Consider the following 24,428-nt stretch of genomic DNA (forward strand, 5'->3'; position numbering starts at 1 on the left):
GGCCGGATGAGGCCTGTGGCCCTACTCAGGCCGGTTTCTGCTTCCCTAACTAATGCAGTCTCAGGTCCCGCGCAATTGGATTGGAGCAGAAGCTGTGCGATAGCCTCATTTTTTGTTTGAAGACTATGCCATTTCACTCTCTCAGAAGTGGGAAGAGAGAGGCAGTCCACATGCTGAGACTTGACTGTATCTGTAACAATTCAGCACAGTGGCCCTCATGCTCAAATTTGGAGCATTTTAGGTTGGTGGCTGTATTGGCCTTCATGTTTGATTCTCTCTCGTGATAGGTGGCTATGTAAAATTGGGAGTGAGAAATGGAGCAAGGCCAGAGTCTTTGCTTGTGTAGAATGGGATGCTGGAGAGGATAGCTTTTAGCAGCACCTGAGTGCCCTCTGATCTCTCTGACCCAGGGCCAAGAAAGCCATGGAGGAAATGGTATCAAGTTATAAATGGACACATGCCTGCTGGCCTCCCTGCCGCCTCCCAAGTGGACTGGGATCGGTTCTGGCTGACTATTAGTTTGGCCATTGAACAGCTCAAAATGACAGAAAGCAGTGTGGAAGGTTTCTCCCCCAACCCCAACCCCCACCCCACCCCCTGCCTTCACCTGGGATGGTGTACTCACCTGATTTTGTAAACAATGCAGAGTATCTAACATTTACTAGTCTGGGGAGGTGGAGGGGCGGCACAGTGTATATGTTTTCAGTTATTATGATCAGAATACATGTCAAGCTTTGTGGCTTAAAATGAAATTGAACAATGAAACTTATCTTCTCACTTCTGGAAGACCAGACCTCTGAACTAGGTTTCTCTGGGTCAGCATGTTACTTCTTTGCCTGGGTTCTTAGACTCTGTCTTTCCAGAGGCCACCAGCACTCCTTGGCTTCTGGCTCCTTCCTCCATATTTGCAAATGGGAAATCCTGGATCTTTGACCCTTTTATACTCTCATCCCACTCTCTAGCCAACTATAATCAGGAAAGCCCTGTGCTGTCAAGAACTGAAAATAAATGGGACACACCTGAAGAGGCCAGAACACTCTCCCAGTTCAAGGCCCCTAACCTTTATTACATGACCCTGGTACCGAATCAGGTAACTTAGTCTCAGGCCCTAGGGATTAGTGTGTGCTCATTTGTTGGAGAAGGATGTCTTTCTGTTTTTCATACTGTGTATTAAACTAATATGCACGTGATATGGACATACTTTCTGTACCCTTTCCCACTCCATTAAATGCTCAGGTGATTTCCAGTTCCCCCTGGACACGCCTTCGTCCACTGGTGTGGAGATCCATGCAGCCATGTGTGGAGCAAGAACCCCTGGCGTTTCTGCTGCTAGTCTCACTACTTGACAGTCTCTTGTGTCCTTGCACTGTTTGCCTCCTTCACCCATCAGCACCAACACCGGCCTGTTAACCAGTAAAGAAAAAAAAAGTGTCAAGAAACAGATGACACACAGATCTGAGGAGATGACAATGAAGCATTGAGGTCTTTAGAAGTTCTGGGAACTTTTACTGACCAGTGTCATTTGTGCTCCATCCATTATGGCTGGCCTTCAGCAGTCAGACATTCCAGTCTGTGTAGTCCACATCACTCCCAAGGAATCAGCTCTCTTGTTTTGCAGAGCAACAGCAGATTCTGGTAAAAACAAACAAACCAAAAAAAAAAAAAAAACAACCAACAACAACAACAGACAGACAAGGCTGCATCCAGCTTTGTCCTCCCTACCAATCTCCAGATAAAGGTGCTTTCCCTGAGGTGTCATGAAGCTATCTAGTCAATATCCTGGAATCCCATTCTCCCTGTGTTTCTCTTCAATTAAATGGGAGAAAATGTTCCCGTGAAAGTAACTTAGGAAGCACTACATGTGGTAATAGTAAAACCATAGCCCAAAGCAGCCGGTGATTTTCATCCATCTGCCTGGCAGAGCCCAGAGCGTGCCAGGCTGATCCTTGGAGAGCCATCTCCGGTCTCAGCTGGTGCTTGAGTGCCTGAGGAGTTGCTCCTTACATGTAGTTATTAAAAATTATGAAATCTTGAGATGTCTTTTTATGGAACGCGGCCTCAAATCGAGATGCCCTTGGATGTAAACACTGAATTCACTTTGGACTGCCGTTGAGCAGTTGAGCTGTTTGCTGAGCACTTAATATTAATGAGGGCTCCGTGGTGAGCAAAACAGTCTAATGGGACACGCAAATACAAATTGATATGATGACTGAAATAGAGAAAAGACAGAGGTCTTATAAGAGCTTATGACAAGATACTCTAAGACACTGTAAACAGACTTGAAGCAATGTTGTTAAATGTGAGTATTCCCTTTAAGAATATCTTGCAGGTTACGTACGGTGTAGAAAACAGGTCAGAGAGGAGTCAGGGCTTGCCTCCTATTATGTCCTTCCTATTATGAATGTCCATACCTATAGGTTCTTCAGAGTAGATAATGCTAATTGGTTAACACCCCCCATTCCCCCCCCCCATGCCTCCATGTGGTGCAGGGGCTAGAATAACCAAGAATCTTTGTTCCCCATCCTTTTTGTAGCTCAAAGTAGTCGTGTGACTCTGTTCTGGCCTGAGATTTGAGCCGACATCTATCGGGGTCTTCTGGAAGGAAACAAATGTGGGCTCTCCCCAGTTTGTTCCACCGTTAACAGAGATGTGAAGTTTCTCCCTGAAATGAGGCACCATAGCAATGTCAGCTGCCACCGCAGCTTGCAGGCCGCTACTATGGTCATCACTGACATGGTGATTCAAACATCAGTTTCCCTCAAAACTGTTAACTAGCATTGCTATAGCTAGAAGATGAAGTCCCAAGATTCACTTCAGGCCTTGAACTGGGACAGCAAAAATGTCTGGTGAGTCCAAACTGTTGGACTTCATGCCAAGAGCTTCCTGAAGGGGGTCCTTTAGTGTTTCACTTCTTTGGCCCAGCCATCTCCAATACATTCTTAACCCACAATCCTGGATCCCCGAATCACTAACCGTAGTAGTCCATTATGAAAGATAATGAATTCTTCTGATACACTGGTGTGCTGTATATACAGTGTGTGTGTGTGTGTGTGTGTGTGTGTGTGTGTGTGTGTGTGGTGTGTATACAATGCATGTGGATAGACATACACATGGATGAGCAATCATAAGTAAGGATGCAGGTGCATGTGTGCCATGGTGCACATGTGGAGGTCAGAGAATAACCTCCAGCATCATTTCTCATCTTCTACTTTGTTTGAGACAGGGTCTCCATAATTGGTCACTGCTGTCTATGGGAGAGCAACTGGCTCATTCTTCTACCTGGGCATTCTTCTATCTCTGCCTCCTTCTCGCTTAGGAGCACTAGAGTTATAGATACACGTTGTATGTCCAGCTTTATGTAACCTCTAGGGTTCAAACTTGGGTGCTCATACTTTTAGAGCAAGAACATTACCCACTAGGCTACCTCCCGAGCCCACCTATCTGCCTTTTTAACTATAGACACGAACACAGGGCCTGACATTAAAAGTGGTTAAGTAAACCTGAATAGCTTTAAGAGCTGGAAAAATAACAGTTGTATTATACTTTTATGGACAAACAAAGATATGATGTGTGACCTTCTGGGAGCCAGCTGGGCGAGATGAAGCTCAGCAAAGCATGCACACTTCACATTGTGAATCGTGATTGTCATCAGCTCAAATTCCTGCCTCTGGGCTGACAAGAGGGTGTCCACAGAATCAATGTCACTCATTCGCAGACACAAGGAAAGACTAGGTCTTTAATTCAATGCAAGAGCCAAAGGAGAACTAGGTGGCTGGTTGCAAAGTCAACTTGGATAAGAAGGTCTCCATGCCAGAGGCCCAGGGCATCGGTTTGTTTATATTGTCATAATTTTTTTATAAATGTGTAACTTCCTTCCTTAAGTTATAGGCATTTTTCTTTTCGATAATTACACTATAATTTCTCTACACTTGACATTTTTTAATCCTCTGCTGAAGAAACACTGCATGAGATAAATAAATTAGTCCATTGGCTCATTAAATTGCACAAACAATACTAACATGGGTCCTTTGTCATTTCGGACAGGAATGTCATCCAAAAAGGCAGAGATGAGAAGGCCTGAACTGACCAAGAAGGACTGGTGCTAGGAGCTCTTGGGGCTACCTACATCTTTGTCTGGCTCTGACGTCATCCACCTAGTGTAGTCTTTAAAAAAAAAATCAGTACTCCCCCATCCTACCCAACCCTACCTCCAACCTGCGATGCTGTCACCCCTCAGACAGTTTTTCATTGGGCAGGTCAAAGAAGCCAGCCTCTCATATTTTCAAACTGGATTATCCACCCAGTAAACGCACATATCACTGCAGAGACAGGGTAGTGACGTCCCTAAAGAAGTGGAACACTTTGAAGAAGCTGAAAACTTCTCTAATCCACAGTCCAGTCATGTGATCTCAAGGAGGCTTCCATTTCTAAAAAGATGGTCACTCTTCCTCCCGCTTGCTCAGCACTAATTCAGTGAATCATGTCTATTGCTTATGTAAAAGAAAGCCCGGTGGGTAGTGTAATGGCTGCTGTCATTCTGTTATTTGGAGGATCCCTGTACCTGTGCTGGGTGCTGAGCTCCTTGTAGAAGAGCGCCCTTATTACTGAGGCTCACCCAGGCAGAACCAACCCAGCTGGCCAAATGATTTCTCTGCTTCACCTGGCTGTCAGATTGGGGCCACCTGCTCCTTGATTGGCACAGGGCACGTAGGGCCAACCATGTTCACTAAGACATGGGTCTTCACATCAAAGGATGTCAGGGAACTTACTGTGTTGTTCCCTGGGAACACAAGGTGTCAAAGTGAGATGAAACTGAACCGTCAGGAAAATATAAGCCAGTTTCTGTCTCCCCCATCCCCAGGGAGGTGAAGAAGGGTGGTAGCTAAGATTTCTGCTGATCTGAGAGGGCAGAAAAGTTACTATTTGATAGATTCTGATGACATACTGTTACTATTTGATAGATTCTGATGACATACTGCATTCAGGAAGACTGGGGTAGGAATTACAGCTTTGTTACATACCAGCTCTGAGGCCATCTGGGCCTCCATGTTGATATCTTTACTACAGAACTTTTAAGATTGAGAAACAAATTGGAAATCTGTTTAAGGTATTTGACCGTGCTTCTCAGTGCTTTTATAAGTTCCTAAGGCCTTCTTATAAATTCTTGGGAATTCTCCAAAACGCATGACAAGGAACTTCAGAGAGAGTGTGTTGTAGTGGGTGATGGTCCGGCATCAGGAAAGGTTGCCTTGTCTGACTCAATGGTGAAATCAGCCACCTAAACCAGGACTGTATGAGTGTTTTAAAGTAGATGGTAAATACTGTCTGTATATTGAATTTCTGCATTCTTAAAGTGGGTTGGTTCCAAAGGCACCCTAAATCTAATACATCCATTCTGATTGCCTGCCAAATATCTGTTGTGGCTTTGGCAATTTTTAAAAAGTGCCTTCTGTCAGAGCCTTACTTTATTTTGCTGTAGAGTAAACCATCCCAGGGTCAGTGGCATAGACACATTGGCTTCTTCCTTCCAAGTGAGCAAGGAAGCTGGGGTTGGGTTGCCTAAGATAGGGGGTTACTCACTGAGAATGTCTCACACCTTTCTTGGGACATCAACTATCTAAGGTTGAGAGCTGGCACGCACAGGCACCTGATGAGTGCATGCCACACTATTCAGTAACAGCAGCCAGGCAAGTCTCATGACAAAATGTCAATGGCAGATTTTATTTCCACCATGAGGCCAGGGCAGGGACTACAGTGTATCAATACTGAGGCAGAGTCAGGCATTAGAACCAGCAATTCCTTCTCTATTCTTGTGATGCTGTGAACCACTCAGGATGGAATCCCCTTTATAGTCCAGTAAGGAATTGGCAGTCCTCTTGTTACTGCCTTTTTTTTTTTTTTCTGTTCTCACTCCATAGCCTAGCTGGTCTTGAACTTGTGATGCTCTCCTCCCTACTTCCCTGGTGCTGGGATTACAGACATATGCAACCACACCCAGCAAGACTGGTCTTTTGATCTGGCTATTACCTCTAATGAACAGTGCACTTCTTGGTATATTGTGGACCAACATAATGAGATCCATGCATCTTTAGTAAACATGTCCTTCTGAGATTCCATCACATGGGGAAGCAACTGAGCAGAGGAGAAGGGAGCCATGGGGAACGCCTCTGGGCAGCCAGTTCTTCCCATTTGACCCACAGTGGCAGAGACTGATTATTCTTACTGTCTATTGCCTACTCAGAAGTCTAACTGAATTGAATTATTGGTTTCCCGTCAATCCTCAAAGGTGCTTCTGGTTTTCTCACAGCAACCATCAAAGTAACTGATGCCTCTGGTTTCAAACAGCACACTAGATCAAACGCATAGATTACTTTTAAAATATGGCCATTTTTCTAGCAATAGCTCTTCTTCACCATTGATGAGTGATACTTGGGCTGGTTATTTGGTTGAGTTGAGCTTAGATTTGAGCAGAACCTGGGGTGGATAATGGAAATGGGAATTAGATTGCTTCTTAGACTATAATTAAATAGAACAGAGATGATCAGGCTGCAGGGAAAGATGCCCCTGCCTGTGAGATACTCCCTGTCATCTGAAGGGCTGGGGCCTTAGGATTCTTTCTCAGTCTCTCATTCATTCATTCATTCATTCATTCATTCATTCATGTATTTATTTAGTGATGCTTGGGATGGGATGCAGGATATTTTACATTCTAGACAAGTATTCTGCCTTAGAGCCGCATCCTTAGTCCCTCTTTCTGAGTACTTTTGCAGCAAAACCAAGAAATCTTCAGGGAAGAGTGGCTTTCACACTTGGCTGGTTTTCTGTGAATCCTGTTGTAAGGCAGAATGGCTAGGGGCTAAAAACCTGAGCCCTGGAGTCTACAACTAGATTCTAAGTTGGCTCTGCCACTGGGCATCTGTGGGACCTGGTGATGGCTGAGAGAGTTCTTAGCCTCTGCCATAGCCATTGATATTGACTACAGATGTGTAGCTCTCCACTCCTGAAAACCAGAAGATATAGTGCCTTGAGTCCTGGCTTAGATGTCTAGTTCTAATCAAAGACTTGTGAGCAAGTACATTCTGTGTGTATTGATGGGAATGTATTCTGAATTCCTGGTAGGCGTTCTTACCATCTTAATGGTGGCAATGATATTACAGCATGTCCTAACTTTGTGTCTAACAGCACATCTATTGCTACCAAAGCAATTACTAGTCCCGTGTCTTTGAGAAACTCAGTTTACCGCTGAAATGCCATCATAGCATGTGAAACTAGAGGAAAGTAAGTTATAGCTTTAGGTTTCTGTCTTTAAAATTATGTGATCCCAATAAAGACTTACTCAGAGAATTTATCCCAAGATATTTCTATTGGTTATGGAATCAAAACTGTGTCAATAGTACATGCTAGCCTCTCCCCTTCTCTAGCTGTTCCACCTCCCCAAACAAAAAGATCCATATCCCTGTTACAAACGTTCCTATATCCTCTTCTGGACATTTCTGCCCAGGAAATGACATTGGCTTGTGAATCCATGCCTACAGACATGTGTCCTTCTTAGCCGATCACTCCCCTGCTCTGTTTCTCCCAATGGAACTGCTGCTGTGCACTGTGGTCTCTCTCCCAAAGGCATTCCTGCCTGAACTTCCCAGTGACTGGTTTGTGTTGACATTTTAGGATGAACCTTAGAAAACTGCCATTTCCTTGGAGTCAATTCTGGTAGTTTTCTATGGTTTAAATTTACTTTGAGAAAGAGAAGAAATCTCATCACACATGATGTTCATGTTGGTATCCTATTAAGGACTCCAATCACTTCTCCCTTCCTCTCTTTGTTCACTAAGGGTTTGTTCCTACAGAACATGCTCTGATATTCTCATACCCAGAAGACACTGAGACTGTTTCCTGACTGACTCGGGTTTTCCCTGATGCCTGTTATTAACACTTATACACACTGGGACTGTTTGATAAAGGCTTCCCTTCTTACAACTGTGCAAGAAAACAACTAACACCTCTTTTCTTCACCCTCTTTCAGATTGAGGACATCATTACAAAGATGCAAGATGACAAGACAGGGGGTGTGCCCATCAGAACAGTTAAGAGCTTTCTCTCCAAAATCCCCAGTGTCGTCACAGGTAACATATCCTTAGAAGGTGTCACTGACAACCAGAATGACTATTAAAGAGTTATGTGATTTAGACAGTGATGTGGGGGTGTCTAGGGAACTGAAGACTAACATGAAAACCTCTATGAGGATCTTGACTCGAAGCCCCTCCCAGTCTCAGTTTTTAGTAAAAGCCTACACTTTGCACATCATTAAGAACCACTTTAGTGTTATGAGCCTTTCAAGCGTGTGTAGCTACTGCCTGTGGGAGTAGATGAACTGACAGGTTAGCAGTGTGGCCTGTGGCTATAAACAAATGCCGACGTGCTCATAAACATTAAGCAGGCTTCATTTTGTGGGGCTTGTTTGTTTGCCTGTTTCACTGAGGACATGACTATACTATGTAACTCAGGCTGATCCTGAAATTGTAGTCTTCATGCCTTGGTCTCCCAGTGCTGGAATAACAGGTATGTACCACCATGCCTAGCTCCATTTAAGCACATTTAAAGGAAAGTTTTGTGTCTTAAGAAATGCTCAAATTCTATAAAGTGCTTTTGCTAAGTTTTTAATCTACTGTGCTCCAACTCCTTTTAGAAAGGAATTTTAAAATATGGCTCTGCATTCTGTTACCTTTTTGTGGTTCAATATAGTCAAGCTTCTTTCTTCAGAAATTAAGATTTTCTTATGTTTTAATTGTGTGTACACACATGCATGCACACATAAGTAGGGGTGTCTATAAAAGCCAGACGGAGGCATGAAGTGCCCTCCGGCTGGGGTTCCTGGTGGTTGTGAGCCTCCCAGTGTGGCTGTGGGAACTGAACTCAGGTCCTCATCAAAAGCAGCATCGTACTGTCAACTGCTGAGGGGCCTTTCCAGCCCCCCTTTAAAGTCTTTGTGAAATATATTAGACATGCCTATAGTTACAAAAAAAATCATAGAGACATCACATAGCATTTTGCTTTATAAATAACATCAATATCTTAGAGTCCTCTTGTTAAGTGCTAGTAAATTGAATTCTTCCCCGCCCTGTTTGTTCTCTATTTTAGTTGATTAAGTCATTATTTTTTCTTCATAGCTTTCTTGTAGAGTATGTATCCCTTGCTATCCAAACAAATAAGTAGACGGACTTAGGCAAACATTTTGGTGATTCTTTCATTCCCAAAATTTAGCTATTTGCTTTCCAAAATTCAGGAGCCATCAGAACTAGGTATCTGTCATGCAACTCGGTAGCTAAAATGATAACTTAAAATATTCTGGTGGTGCTGGTATGACATGGGGGCATTGGAGCTTTTTCTTGTTGTTGAAGGGAGTGTGAAATGCTGCAGCTACCCTGAATGGAGTTTGACAGTTTCTTAGTAGTGTAGACATTGCTTATGCCTCCTGGGTGTTTACTCACAAGATAGGAGTCTTTGTGATAGGGTTTCCCCTTTTGAGAGCAAGCTGATTTTGAACTTGCTATGTACTCCAGGCTGACCTTGAACTTTTGCCTCAACCTCCCAAGTATTAGATTTACAAACGTGTGCTATCAGACCTGAAAATAGATGCATCTAATAAAAATCTTTATGCCTTGTATTGTTGTAAGCTATCGTATGTAAAGGAGATTCCTTGGCCCAGTGTATAGGCTTGAGAAAGTTGTGAGTTTGAGAAAATAGATCCAAGGATAGTGTTGGTTCGCTTTGAGTTGAGATTGGGAAAGGCATCAGACGGTTCTGTCTAGGACACAATTTGAAATAAGGGATTGAATATCTGGAGACACTTTATAGAAAAAAAATATAAATGGGAGACTCATGATGTCCAAGGACTTGACAAGATACTACAACTTCCATGTGTTTATCTATAAGGTACTCTCTACCTAGTTAAGAGATAACCTGCTTGCCCATACCTTCTGGGATTTTTGAGTTTGAAGTTTCCCCCATTGACATATCAAAGAGATTATTGTCACTCCCATTAGGAACTCCTAAGTAAATTCTTAGATATTCCTTGGGTAAAGTTGATAAAGAAATGTCTGCTGTTCCATCTGTGTCTAGCTAGGTTGGGATTGGGAAGGCCCCAAAGGAAATATACTGAAATAAGAGATTGGCATAGTTAGGAGGAGAAGATAAAAGGCAAACTATTACAACACAATTACATTCTTAAAAGGTGAGAAATGAAGAACTGCAAGGGTAAGACTTAGCAAATAAATGTTATGTGGGGAAATGGATAGAAAGTTGGAGAGGGGAGAACAAAGTAGAACCCATTATCAGATCATCACCAAGGCTCAGCAAGCCTCATTTGCAAGAAGCACAGAGCCATGCCTTAGCAGCTCCTCATACAGAGGTGTAGATTCTAAGCATGATATCCACAGAAGGTCACTTCAATGTCACTGGATAGCAGATGAGCCTCCTCAGATCTCCTTTCCTGCATAGTAACTGGGTCACAAAGATGATAATTGAAGCAAGAGGCAAGTTTCCCAAGTTCCCAGTTTCCAACCCTATCTCCTCCCCACCTGTCCAGCGAGAGGCAGACAGATCCTGGGCAGCATGCCTAACAACTCCATGAAAGCAGCCATGTCACACAGCCTTGCCCAGCTGTCACTGATAGCCATTCCAAGATAATTCCCCCAACACCTGAATGTCCTAAAGAATTTTCCAGCAACTTTGAAGATTAATCTCCAAGCTAACCCCAGAAACCCAACTCCTAGCATATAGGAGCTCTAAGAAACATCTAATTTCACTTGGTTTTATAGGAAGGAAATCTGAGTCCCAGTGACATGACACAATATGTTAAAAAAAAAAAAATACAGAGACAGAACCCAAACTAGAATGTGGATTCCTTGCCCATTGCAAACCACTGATACACAAAATTGTAGACTCTTGGGTTACAACACTCCCTTAAAAGCCTGATGCATTTCTCTGAACAGGAGAATCACTTATATGGCTTCTTAAAGATATAGTCCCCGGGTACCCTCTTGGGCTCAGACTCAGAAATCTGTTTTCAGCAGCTTCCCAGGTTGTCTCTACAGCCTGTCTGCATTTGTAAGCCCTGCCACATTCTCCCAGCTTCTGCTTTAATAACCTCCAATGATGAATGTTCTCATCTCTCAGCCCATCCTCAGACAACACTGACCTTTGAAAACTTCTTCCTTATAATGAATTGAATGTTCCTTGCCTCCCTGTTGCTTCAAGTCATTCATCTCCATTGCGCCTCCCTCTCCCAGTCAAAGAAAAGAAGGCTGGGTATAATTAAAATTATACGCAGTTTGCTCTCCTTTTGAATTTTTTTACTGTACAAAAAAAATTTCAGAAAATATTCCAGGTATGCACCTATGTTTTTATTAAACATCCCAGCACAATTTGCCCACGTGCATCTCTATCTCTGTCTCAGCCCACAAGTTCATTCTCTGAGCTTGATGGCAATGAGAACATTTTATGGCTTTTCTATTGCATTTATTGGCAAGAGGTTTCAGAGAGAGTGTTCATGGCTGCAAACTGCCTCTGTGACCTTGATCTGACCACCATCCTCTTTAGGTCTGTTTCCTCATCTGGATTAAGTGTTGTCCAAGGCCCTTCTCACTCTTGCCTTCCACAGGCAGCCTGGAATGAAGAAAACACAGGGCCTCTTCCTGCCAAGTCTATGAACGGCGATGCATACACCAGTCTGAGTTTCACTTCGACTGCCCCTACCAATATGACTTGGCTATCTTACCTTCTCTTTCACATTTGCACTTTTTTATTTTCTGCTTAAAGAAGTTCATTTTAGTAACAACATTCTGAAATATGTCAAGTTGTAATCATGGAAGGAAAAAAGGCAGAGCTCTGATGTTCTTGCCCTTCATGTCATTAAAAGCTTGCTCTAAATGTCACATTAATTCATCTCTCCACATTTTCCCTTGCTTGATTTTTTTCTCCTATGAGAAGAAACACTAAGTTGAATGAAGGACAGCTCATTTATTAAAAGTGAAAATACATCACACAACCCGCTAATTGTGTTCTAAAGCTTATTTTTTAAACATTTCTACACACTCACACACACAAAATATTTTACAGTGAGATAAAATTTGAGATGAAAATGAAATCCAGATATGTTGTCATTGACTCTGAGATAATGAGCCTGTTTTAAAGAAAGGATCAAAACACTAGTGTGGCCACTGGTCCCTGAGTGGTGGACGGACGAGCAGCAATAGCTGCCTACTTCCTTAAGCCTGCTGCCTCCTCTCTATACTATAAAGAGTTGCATAGAGGAAGACTAACAAAAGGATTTTATATAAAACTTAAGATACAATCCTTAACCTCTCTCTGTGTTCCTAAGACATCATTTTCTAGTTGCAAGAACACTTTTCCCTCAGTATCTTCTACAGTATTCTGCCCTACATATTCCTCAGGTATGTCCTTGGAGTGCTATTCTGAGAAATAATAATAAACAGAAACACACATTGAGCTTATAATAGATAACTGCTGTCGACTATTAATACTGCATAGACCCTTTTTACCTTTACACTAGCGTGTGTAAATGTACTGCTGAGACGGATGGTGAGGGGGAGTGGGAAGAAGACATTCTTCCAAGTCTATTTTCTGTTACTGAACTGGATACTGAGATTGGACAGGTTAAAGGGGAAAACATGGTTATTCTGTCTCACAGATGGAGACTGGAGCTTGGTGCACAGTGCTACCATCTGGGCAGCTTCTGGTGAGGGCCCCCTCTTGCTTCAGGTCATGAGGGAAAATGCAGAAGTAGATATGTCAGAGAAGTAAAAGGAACCAAGCGCATCCTAAGCTCATACCTGCTGCGGCGGCTACAAAACATGTTTCCCCAGCAGAACTTCAGGTTGGAGCAAAACAACCAACCAGACAAACGACATGCTTCTAGACTGTATCTGATTTTCTAAACAATCCTTCCAGGATCCAAATGTTTCTTCCCACTAAACAAAGTGAGGAGGGCTCCTGAAGAAACTCTGGGTGCGGGGAGGGGGAGTTGATCCCCTTTCCTGGCTGGATTCTTATGAGCTGTTGAACCCATAGCCCTTCCTTTCCTCTGAGTAATAATAATAATAAATAATAATAATATCCATCAAGTACATCTGGGAGTTTGTGGGTTTGCTTCCTAAACCAGAGACCCATGGAGTCTATTTCTTTAGTCCATCAATTCTGTGGACTAAATAGAGTCCACAGAATGACATGATGTGCCAGGATCCCTGTGACCCTTGGGATCAGACAGAGTGGAGAGATGAAGGGCTGTTTCACCATGAAGTCCTTGAAATGGGGCTGGTAGAAGGGAAAGAAGTTAAGGTGAAAAGAGAACTTGGATTTTTAAACTGCACAAGTGTACAATTAGATAAATTTTTTTGAGGAAAATAGGAAAAAGGAAAATCACTTCATGGTGGGGTCTGAATTTACAGTCTCAAGTAATAGCAGGAGGCTTGGACTTCTGTGTTTAGTCACAGGGCCATCGAGATGTCACAATGACACTGCTTGGTGCAGCTCATTTAAGTGGTTACCATGTAGGAGTAGCTTCTCTCACAGAGCATCTATCTGCCTGGCAGGGGTCTACGTTTTTAAAAGGTGTGTGAGTGTGTGTGAGTGAAAGGGGGAGGGGAGGTGCTTGTGTGTATATAAATGAGAAAGTCAGTTATAGTGACAGAAGTGTCTAGAAGCCTTTGTGAGGGGGGGAGGTAGTAAGGAAATGGTGTTAACTTCAGCTAAGGACAGAACAGGAAGGAGAAGACAATGAAAAGTCTCCCTGGATTAGTCATAATCCTGAATTCTGGTCTCCTCTTGCTAGTTATCCCACTAAACCTCCTGTAGCCCTGAACTCCAAACAAACAATTTCAAGTCTCTCTGGTACAGCCTTAGGTGCCTATCAGAAATGAGCACATCTCACTCTGGAGGAAGATGTTTGTTTAAAAGAATTACATTCATTCATTCATTCATTCATTCACTCATTCATTCAGTTTGGGGGGGGGTGCGCGCAAGTGCCTTGATATATATGGAGATGAGAGGACAACTCTCGGGGGTTGATACTCTTTTCATGTTGTTAAGGCAGGGTCTTTTCCATGTTCTGCTGCTATCTGTGAGTCACATTCCAGGATAACTGGCCACTTGTAAGCTTCTCTGTGCCTCCCATCTTGCAGTAGGAGAGCTGAGACTGCAGATGTGTGCCACTGCATCTGCTGTTTTACAAGGGCTCAAAGGATGAAACTTGAGTTGTCAAAAAATTTCATGGCTAGTACTTTACCCAATCTCTTTGGCCCCTAGAGAAAGCGTTTTAAGTATTGATTCCCATTTTAAGTAAAGGTTTCCATAAGAATAAATAATCGTAGAAACATGAAAAACAATATGAGTGAAAGTCAAGAATTATGTTGGAATTTAAGATTGTATAATCCATTGGAATTACATTTAGATTATAAAAGAGTGACTAGATCATGTCATAGGAAATCACTATCCTTGGGGATCAAAACTATAGCTATGATTTTATGTATTTAATCTAATTTTTAGAAAGATATAAGAGGCTTTTAGAAGTCTTTTAAATGATAGAAGATGAAGTAGTCCCCCATCCAAGAACTAGCCAGGCTTGCTTAGCTTCCTAGGTCAGACCAGAATCTGAGGCACATTCAGGTTGGTAACACTAACAAAGATGAATTATTCCCCAAATGGACTAGAAATTTTGATAAGGAGCCAAATGAACTATCTGGAAATGAAAAGTACAGTAGTTGAAATTAGAAAGTGAACAGAAACATCCAACTATATAGCTAAGAAGTGACATTTTGACCTAGCTAAAAAGAGAATTGACAAACGGCAGACAGCACAGATGAAAGAGCTCAGAATGTGACCCTCAAAGACAGAAACAGCTAACGCAAAATTGTTGGAGGCAAAAAGTGATACATTGTATCCCATAATGAATTTTTGAGAAGGAAATAACAGAGAATTTAGAAGGCCCATTCTTCTCAAACTGTCTCTTCTTTCTCATGTTAACTGAAAAATCTAAAGAAAGTGAAAGAAAGAAATTCATATCTAGCTAGTGGTGTCAGTTTGTGGAACATGGAATACCACAAGAAGATCTTCAAAATGACTAGAAAGAAAAGCAAATTACCTACATGTTTAAAAATTACACAGATAGCCCGGCAGTGGTGGCGCATGCCTTTGATCATAGCACTTGCGAGGCAGAGGCAGGTAGATTTCTGAGTTTGAGGCCAGCCTGGTCTACAGAGTGAGTTCCAGGACAGCCAGGACTACACAGAGAAACCCTGTCTTGAAAAAAAAACAAAAACAAATAAAAACAAAAATTACACAGATGATTTCTGTGTAAAAATGGAAGAAACTACGCCACACTACAGAGGAAGAAAATCTTCAAAGTCCTTGATGACAGCAACAACTAGGAATGCTATATGTAACAAACTGTCTTTTAACAACAGCAGCAACAACAGATTATTATACAAGAAACAGAAGCAGCCTATCTTTCTCCAGGCTCTACTTCAGAAATACTCTGAAGTAAAGGCACACAAGCTGAGAGGAGTTGATGGGTTAGCATGTTTTTGGCTGGCATGATCCAAGAGAACAGCCAATGCCCATCTATATATGTCTTTAAAAATGAATCCAATCAAATCAGATATTAAAAATCCATATTTTAATACTTTTCAGACATTGATAAAAATTAAGAGCTTTGGTCTGGCGCTGCTGTGTATTTAAATGCTAAATACTGACCCTCAAGACCCGGTTGCCCGGGACAAGGAGATCCTCACATGCACCAAGTGATTGATGCTATGCAAACTTTCCTCCCCAATATAAAAGTATTAGTTAAATAAAGGTGGGTACCAATTACTGGGGAGAATAGAAAAGAGGGAGTTTCAGTTACTGGACTGGGGGTTGCAGGTAGGGACCATGGAAAGAAGGAGAGAGTGAAGGAGGAAGAAGACAGAGAGAACAGGAGGTCTCTAGTAGAGTGACGGGCCAGGAGCACATGCCTGAGTGGAATGCACCCCCAGGACAGACTAATGGAGCAGAAGTAACCAGGGGGAGATCCAAGCAGCAAATATTTGGGGAGCACAGCTGGGAATTACCAGTCTAGCAAACAGAAATATAGATTAGGGACAATCCCCCAGTATTTGTGCTAAAGCTGACAATCTATGGACTCTGACTGGATTATTGGGGACCGTTTGGGTAATAACTAATAGAGCTTATTAAATGATAAACTTATTATAAAATATCATTTTTAAAAAACCTAAAAGTGGCCACAGACTTGGAAAAGACATTCATAACCTGGTGTAACAAGACATTAGGGTCAGGAATATATGAAAGACTCCTACAAATTGAGATATTGACAGAATCATAGGAAAATGGACAAAAATCACAGGCAAACATTTTATAGAAGAAGAAATGTAAGTCACTATCAAACGTACCACTTGTCCAATGGCCCCAATCATCTCAGAAATGCAAACTGAACCTATGGAAAGACACCATTTCAACTTGCCAAGCTGAAAAAACTCAACGTCTTTGACTGTGCCAAGTACACAAGGTGTATGGGAGAAGTGCTAATCTGTGACTAAGAAGAGTGTGAATTGGCAGCCCTCATTAGACACCACGTGGTGACAGTCACTGTTCACATAAACTCATAAATATTCATGAGCTCTTGTTTTCATTACTAGGGACGTGCTATGGCCCAGGGAAGAGACACTTTACTCTTCGTGTCAGCAACTTCTGGGCTAATCTGGGCTGGGCTGTTGGCTGTGGACAGAAAAGAAATGCACAGGCAAAGAGTAAGACTGTACACGGCCATGAAGGCCAAGAGCTACTCCTTAGGAGGATACAACTCAGAAACAAAGTAGGAAGTGATACATAAGAAAGATGCATACCATGAAACCATGTGCATGACATTCAAAAGTAGACAAAATTAAGTAATATGATACTTAAGGGCTCTGCTGTCTTTGGCTGAGAAGTAGAAATGAAAACTCGGATGGGTGAGCTAGCTCTTGTAGGAAAAGCAGAAAAGTAGGAAGGTGCAGAGGCAGCCAGATCTTAGAGGTATTCGGGCTGTTTATGTTTCTGGAAAATCAGAACATAGTGGTCATTTTATTATAACTTTAAAACGTTTGTATTTACATTTTTTGTTTACACCAATGATGTATGTCACAATAAAATTGGTTTTCAGGATTCTGTGACTGAGAAACTACAGACTTGTCAAAGTTGTATGTGCATGGCTGCATATCCACAGGTGTGGTCACATGTACACAGGTGTGGTCACATGTACACAGGTATTGTACACTGTACACAATGTGGTCAAATATATATATATGAATACATATACATATTCACTATATATTCATATATACGATATATATATATATATATATATATATATATATATATATATATACACATACATATGGCAGATTTATTAGAATGGCTTGTGGGCTGTGGTACAACTAGTCCAATGATGGCTGTCTACCAATGGAAGGTCCAGGAATCCAGTGGTTGTTCAGCCCATGAAGCTGGATATTTCTGCTGGTCTTCAGTGTATCTCAAAATCCCAATAAGAAAGTTCTAATGCCAGTGAGACAATGAACTTGCCAGGGAGAGCAAGGGCAAGCAGGCAGAGAGAAAGAGAGAGAGAGAGAGAGAGAGAGAGAGAGAGAGAGACAAGCTTTCTTCTTCCGTGTTCTTTATACAGGCTGTCAACAGAAAGTGTGACCCAGATTAAAGGTGGATCTTTCTATCTTAAAGTTCCAAATTAGAAGTGTGTCTTCCCTACTTCAAATTCTTTAATTAAGAAAAAAAAAAAAAGTCCCTTACTGGTGCACCCAGTCATTTGGGTTTTAGTTAATTCCAGATAGAACCAGGCTGACAAGAACAGCCATCACACATTAGCATGCCCGGATGGGCACTGTGTGTTTAACCCACATGCTACACTATTGTGAACATACATGTAACATGATCCATCTGACTGTTCCCTGGTCATTAACCTACTCCACTTATTAACAATCATAAACAGGCAATGTGGAGTATTAGTCCAGTCCCAAGAAACACTGAAGAAAAAGACAGAGAACTCCATCATCAGTACTATGTTCTCTCACCTGAAGCTCATGCTTTGCCCTTCTCAAGGGTGGATGGATCCTCTAAGGGCAAGCCAAGGCAGAGCTGTGGGGGCTACACCACACATGCAAAGGGAAAGGGAGGGAGAATCTTTAGAGAATTAAGAGTGCTAACAACAGAACTTGGCAAAAGCTCACCTGCTTTATTTTGTCATCACATGGTTCTAAACAACTATGTCACTCCCAAGCTATTTTGACCAAAGAGTTCTATTTAATAAGACTATCTTCCACTTGGACACAGACTTAGATAGCCCACAGTTCTGTGGGGTCTCCCAACATCTCAGTAAAGTGTACTCCTACTAGTTTGGGATTGGACACAGTCCTGTCTCAAACCTTAGTACCAGCTTTCAACAATGAGTTAAACCCTGAGTTCTGTGTTATAAAGATGAAGAAACAGGACAGGGGATGGATCAGGGCATCCATTCAACATGGCTGATCCTGAAGGCCTGTGGGAGAATCCTCCCCTCTCCCTGTTGTTGGTTTTAGGTTTGGCTTTGATCATATACAACGTGGGCAAACAACTCTGGTGAGACAAGTGGGGTGGCAGTCCCTTGATGAGCTGACCTTTAATTAGCAACACAGGCAAAGCCTGTTCTCAATTGGATGCATTTGGGCCATGAATAAACAAGGCTGCAGGACCACAGCAAGAAGGGTAGGTGGCTCTTCTGCACTTGGATGGAAACGTGATCATTCCCCTGCAGACAGCCTTGTTCCTACCTGGTCATGTCACCTGAGTCACCTCTGTGTCATCTTTATCTTAGTACTTACTGGCTGTCTGCTTTGGCCACTTCACTTACCCTTGTCATACCTCTGTTTCCTCATCTCTAAATCAGAGCTGTTAGTAACAATAGTATTTATTCACTTGAGGTGCTTGTTGAGACGATTAAACAAATTCATGTGGTTAGTGTTGGTTGACACTTTAACAAGAGCAAGAAGCACCCAGAGACAAGGCTCTATGAATGCCTGTGAGGGATTATCTAGATAAGGTGAAGAGGGATTAAAAGACTCACCTGACTGTGGGCAGCCCATTCCATGGGCTGTGGTCTTCAGAATATAAAGGAGAAAGCAAGCAGGGTACCGGCCTCCACCCCTCCCTGCTTCCTGACTTTGGATGCATGAGACCAGCTAAGCCAAAGTAAATCCTTCCCCTGCCTTTTGCTGGGATATTTTATTGCAACACCAGGAGAACTGATAAGTGCATTCCCTGTGGTTTGTATGTTGTGCTGGGTGCTCACTATTTTTTAACATAGAGTGTTTAACTTACCCTCCTTTCCTGTGAGAAACTCTGCTGATTATCTCTGGCCATCTGCTCAACTCATTAATTCTGTTCCTCCAACATGCTGGGAAGAAGACTTTGGAGCTCGGGAGCAGAGTTGCGCGACTATCTGGCTCCCTCTATTTCTTCTGAAGGAAGGCAGTAATTGTCTCTGGATGTCCAAGTCTTTGTTCTATAGATGGCATGGCAGGTCCCCTGGGGGGGGGGTGTCTTCTCCTTCAGCTTCCTTTCCTTCTTTCATTTGTCACAGCTTTGCCAGGGGCCCTCAGAGATTTAAGTCCTTTTGAGACTCCAAGTCTTTTGCTGTCACTGGTCACCCCTCCAAGGTGTAAATACGGGGGACCCTGACTGCTCCCTGGGGTGACGGCTGGGATCATGCTGCTTGTAGGAGGCAGGGGTGAAAGGTGGGAATCACCTAAAGAAATCCTCAAAATGGAAAGATAAAGTTCTATCTCCCATGATCCATGATCCAAATCCCAGGTCCCAGCACAGTCTGGGAACATTTGGTAACTGGTTGTTATTAATAGGAATACCCCAAGCGGTATAATTGTTCACTTCTCAAGAGCCATATTAATTATGCTTGGCTATTTGTTTCTTCAGCCATTCAGACACAAAATGTTTATCAAGACTTAGGGGAAAACCAAAAGAAAACCATTCAGCTAGCTCATATTCAAGTTGAACTGCTTTTTCTACATTAATGAAGGAAAAGGCTATCTCATGTGGGCAAAACTGTTAGAGCTGTGTTAATTAATGAATCTGTTGAGTTGATTTTCATAAACTCTTTGAATTCCATTGCATATCCCCAAATTAAAAGTCAAGGCTAGAATTAAAATTTAAATTTAAATTAAAAGTCAAGCTGGACTTCAAGGACAGCACACACTTGTGTAGTGTAGGACTTCAGCATAGTGTAGGAAACTGAAGAAGTCCTTAAGACAACATATCAGTCTTTATCATTGAGGAAAACCAAACAAAAGGGTAGAAAGAGCCATAGTTCTTGGGAGCAGCTTTTCACAGGAGCCACAGTGGTGTCTCCAGAAGGCAGTGCTGACCAGTCTGTTGGGAAGAAGAAAGGATATAGTATCATAGTGTCCATTGTAAATCTTTTTTGTTGTTGTTGTTGTTGTTCATTGTAAATCTTAATTGTCTTGGAAGAAGAATGTGATCTAATGCTATCACATACTGTCTTAGTCAGGGTTTCTATTCCTGCACAAACATCATGGACAAGAAGCAAGTTAGGGAGGAAAGGGTTTATTTGGCTTACACTTCCATACTGCTGTTCATCACCAAGGAAGTCAGGATCGGAACTCAAGCAGGCCAGGAAGCAGGAGCTGATGCACAAGCCATGGAGGGATGTTCTTTACTGGCTTGCTTCCCCTGGCTTGCTCAGCCTGCTCTCTTATAGAACCAAGACTACCAATCCAGAGATGGTCCCACCCACAAGGGGCCTTTCCCCCTTGATCACTAATTGAGAAAATGCCTTACAGTTGGATCTCATGGAGGCATTTCCTCAACTGAAGCTCCTTTCTCTGTGATAACTCCAGCTGTGTCAAGTTGTGCCAGTACACATACCTAAGAAATGGTCTCCTCAGATCTAGAATGTCTGTGTGAAAGACATTCAGAGGAGAAAAAAGACTGGGTGAGGAATGAGGGAAGCTAGAGGTGGTAATTCCCTGAATTCAGCATCTACACTGGCTTCCCAGGAGTCTTGGTGCTTGTCTGAGCCAGACAGCTCAACACAATCGCTGCAGGGATGAGAAAGCCTCAGAGTCGCTGCAGGGATGAGAAAGCCTCAGAAACAGCAGAAGACTGGGGTTCAAGGTCTTTTGTGATCTCATCCAATGATTCATGTAACACTAGGAGTCTGGATTTCCACAAGTTGGCTGCATGAGCTTCCCAAGGTCTCAAAGCTATCTCCCAGTGAGGCTGGAGCTCAAGCCAAGTGTTTTGGCTCTCATTCCAGGGCTTAAGATATAACAAGCAGACCCTTCGAGATCAGTGGTTCTTCCTTTCTGGGGCTATAGGCAAACATCAGCCATCGAGAGCTATTCTCAAGCTTCGTTCTCCAGGATCGTGTCCAGGGTTTAGGAGGCTGGGCTCTGAAGCTAGACGAAGAAGCTGGCATTGAGACATACCTTGCAAATACAAACACGTGAATCAGTCAACTAAAACCAGCCCCCCAAACGGTTTTCTTATATAAATTGCCCTTGGAAGGAAGCGTTGCCGTATCTCACACAAGTGTTAATTGTTTTTCTCTTCCTCAGATCCTCACTAATTTATTCTGAAGACACTGCTACATTTCCAAATTTTACTTTTATTTTAAAGCAACTCAAACATTGGGGGAAAAGTTGAACACGGGTTTGGCTGATTGCTTCAGTAGTTAAGAATAACAGCTGTCATGTTTGAGAAGTCATTAGCGGTAATTGGCCAAGGCAAAGGGGAGTTGGCCCTGCTCTCAGAGGGCATCCAACACACGTGACTTAATAGTTGCCAGTGTATTTTGATGATGAAAGGCATTGAGCTAACTGGGTGCAGCTTCATCCACAGTGGCTGGTGAATCTCTCTCCTCCAGGAGGCCAGATGTTAATTCTCCAGCTCCTTTATCCCTCCAGCCCTCTGCCATCTTCTGATTCTTCTCCACCATGTCCTCCATCTGTCTGGTGTCTTTAATTATTCACTTATTGAGCTAATATTTCCTGTGCCAAGAAGGAATGTTAACAGTTACTGAGGAAGGTGGTAGATACTGTGAGAACAAGTCAAGGGTAACCATATGAAGTGTAGGGTCCAGTGGAAGAAAATGTTAGGGATGAAATCACACACTTAGTGAATGCTTGGTGGTATTCAGGGGCGAAGTGTACCATAATAGAGAAGACAGGGCTGAGCAGTAAGCCAAGACAGGACATGTGTGTTGGGGCTAGCCAGGAGAGATGGCTGAAAGAAGACACCTAGGCCAAGGGAACATGTCACTGTTTGGGTCTCAAATGTCTCCCACAGGGTCATGATTTGAAGACTTAGTCTTTAGTTGGTAGTATTGTTTTTGAAGGCTGTGGAACATTTAGGAGATATGGCCTGGCAGGTAGAAGCAGGTCCCTGGGAACAGGCCTTTGAAGGTGATCCCTGGCTCTGGCTCTGGCTCTGGTCTGCATTCTCTGCTTCCTGGCCCACACAGTGAGAACAAGCCTTCCTGCCGTGCTCCTGCTACCATGAAATTGACCTTGCCTTCTCCACTACAATAGACCAAAGTCCCCAAAATAGGAGCCAAAAGAAACTCCTCTTCCCATAAGTCGCTGCTATGACACATTTTGGTCATAGCAGGGAAAAAAGCAACTCATACCAGGTAGCATCTCATGCAAAGTCCTCTTTGTGGAAAGGACTCTTGGCAGGGAGGATGAGCCAGGCTGTGGCCAAAGAAACTGGGAGGAGTGAGGCCGGAACCATGGGAGACGTGACTCTTGAAAGCAGTGGGGGGAAACGTTGAGGGCTTCAAGTGAGGGTGACATGGCCAAGTGGGAATTTTTAAAAGACCACAGTATCTGTTTAAGCAGAAAAGCAGAAATAGCAGTGAAAATGGGGGGGGGGAAGGGGAGGGACACGAGAGGGGAGGGGGAGGAAAGGGAAAGGGGACAATGAGAGGGGGGAGAGGAGAGGGAAAGGAGAGAGACAGGGAGATAGGGGAGAAGGGAAGGGGATGGTGACAGGGAGGGAGATGAGGAGAGGGGAAGGGAGAGAGAGAGGGAGGAAGGGAGAGAGGAGAAAGAGAGAGAGAGAGAGAGAGAGAGAGAGAGAAAATATGAATATTCCCAAATCCTATCAGGTTTGGTAGACTTGAGTTGTGGAAACAACACTCTTGTTCTTGTTCTTCTGTATTCCAAAGTCTCTTGAGCCAGTGCACTTCATCTTGAACCGCCTTTAACCTTAGTCCCTTGTGAATATACTTCCTCCATTAAAACCATAAATGACTTGGAGACTACTTTGTTCTCAGTTCCCTGAACTCTTGCCCAGAGCCTATAACATAAAATGAGTCACAGTCAATGGCCCGAGCTATTCCACCAAAACAGTATAACAACCAGTTTTCTGTAGAACCCTTTCTAGCTCCTTTTTACTCTTCTAGATTAAAGACCCCTTGGGTCCATTTTAGAGCATTTGTTCTCACAACTATATTACATGATAGTCATTTGGCCTGAATAAAACACCTTCCTTACAGTGTGCCTCGGCTGGTGCAGCTGATGAGGGGGTGCTTGCTGTCTGCACAAGTCTGATCTAATCACACAGTATTAGAGCTTGAAGTCCAAAAGGCTGGTAGAAAGGGGAATGGATAGAAAGACAGGGAGCAAAAGGCTTGAGCTAGGTTATAGAATGGGTGCCAGGGAGCCCTGTCAGTTACGGCTGTCTCCCATCTGCTTAGTGCCCTGCAGAGAACACTGACTTCTATAACACACTGATAAGCCCACACCTGGGAAGGGATCAAACGAGCTACGTTGGGGACAGGGAAGTAGAGTGGTGGTGGTCCTAACTTCTGCCACCACCCAGTAAGTGAGCAGCATATAAGATTGAGCATGTGTGAGCCACAAGATTCCCTTCTGCCCTCTGGGTCTCAGTCACTGATGCAGTCCATGCTCCACCTACCTGAAGATACTCAGGAGAGGCACTCAGGCGAAGGTGGTTTAGCTTAGCCATGTTGACAATGTATGGCCTTCTAAAGATCCTGGGTGCTGTGTGGAAAACAAACAGGTACCTCTCCATCCGTCTCTGTGTATTATGGGATATACCTTCTCCACCTTCCTCTCCAGCAGTCTCTCTATATTATGGGATATATCTTCTCCACTTTCCTCTCCAGCAGTCTCTCTATATTATGGAATATACCATCCCCATTCTCTCCCCAGCTGTCTTAGAGAAACATTTAGAATTTCCAGATGAGCTGCCAATAGGCAAAGGTTAAGCCTTGAAAAGTTAGGAGTGCACTTGGCAGCTATGCAGACCTTCACCACCACAAGAAGCCATGG

At 43.1% G+C, this 24,428-nt stretch overlaps 1 protein-coding gene across 8 annotated transcripts in view; it reads left to right on the forward strand.

The window, feature by feature from the left end:
* Positions 1–24,428, forward strand: part of Rgs6 (regulator of G protein signaling 6) — a 516,963-nt gene that overhangs the window by 341,904 nt on the left and 150,631 nt on the right. For all 8 annotated transcript variants that reach the window (XM_029484451.1, XM_029484450.1, XM_021178714.2 and 5 more), the window contains exon 3: positions 8,024–8,123. In XM_029484451.1, coding sequence (XP_029340311.1) covers positions 8,024–8,123 — 100 coding nt within the window. The remainder of the gene's footprint in view (positions 1–8,023; positions 8,124–24,428) is intronic.

Source organism: Mus caroli, chromosome 12 (assembly GCF_900094665.2).
Source record: "Mus caroli chromosome 12, CAROLI_EIJ_v1.1, whole genome shotgun sequence".
In the NCBI taxonomy this organism is placed as follows: Eukaryota; Metazoa; Chordata; class Mammalia; order Rodentia; family Muridae; genus Mus; species Mus caroli.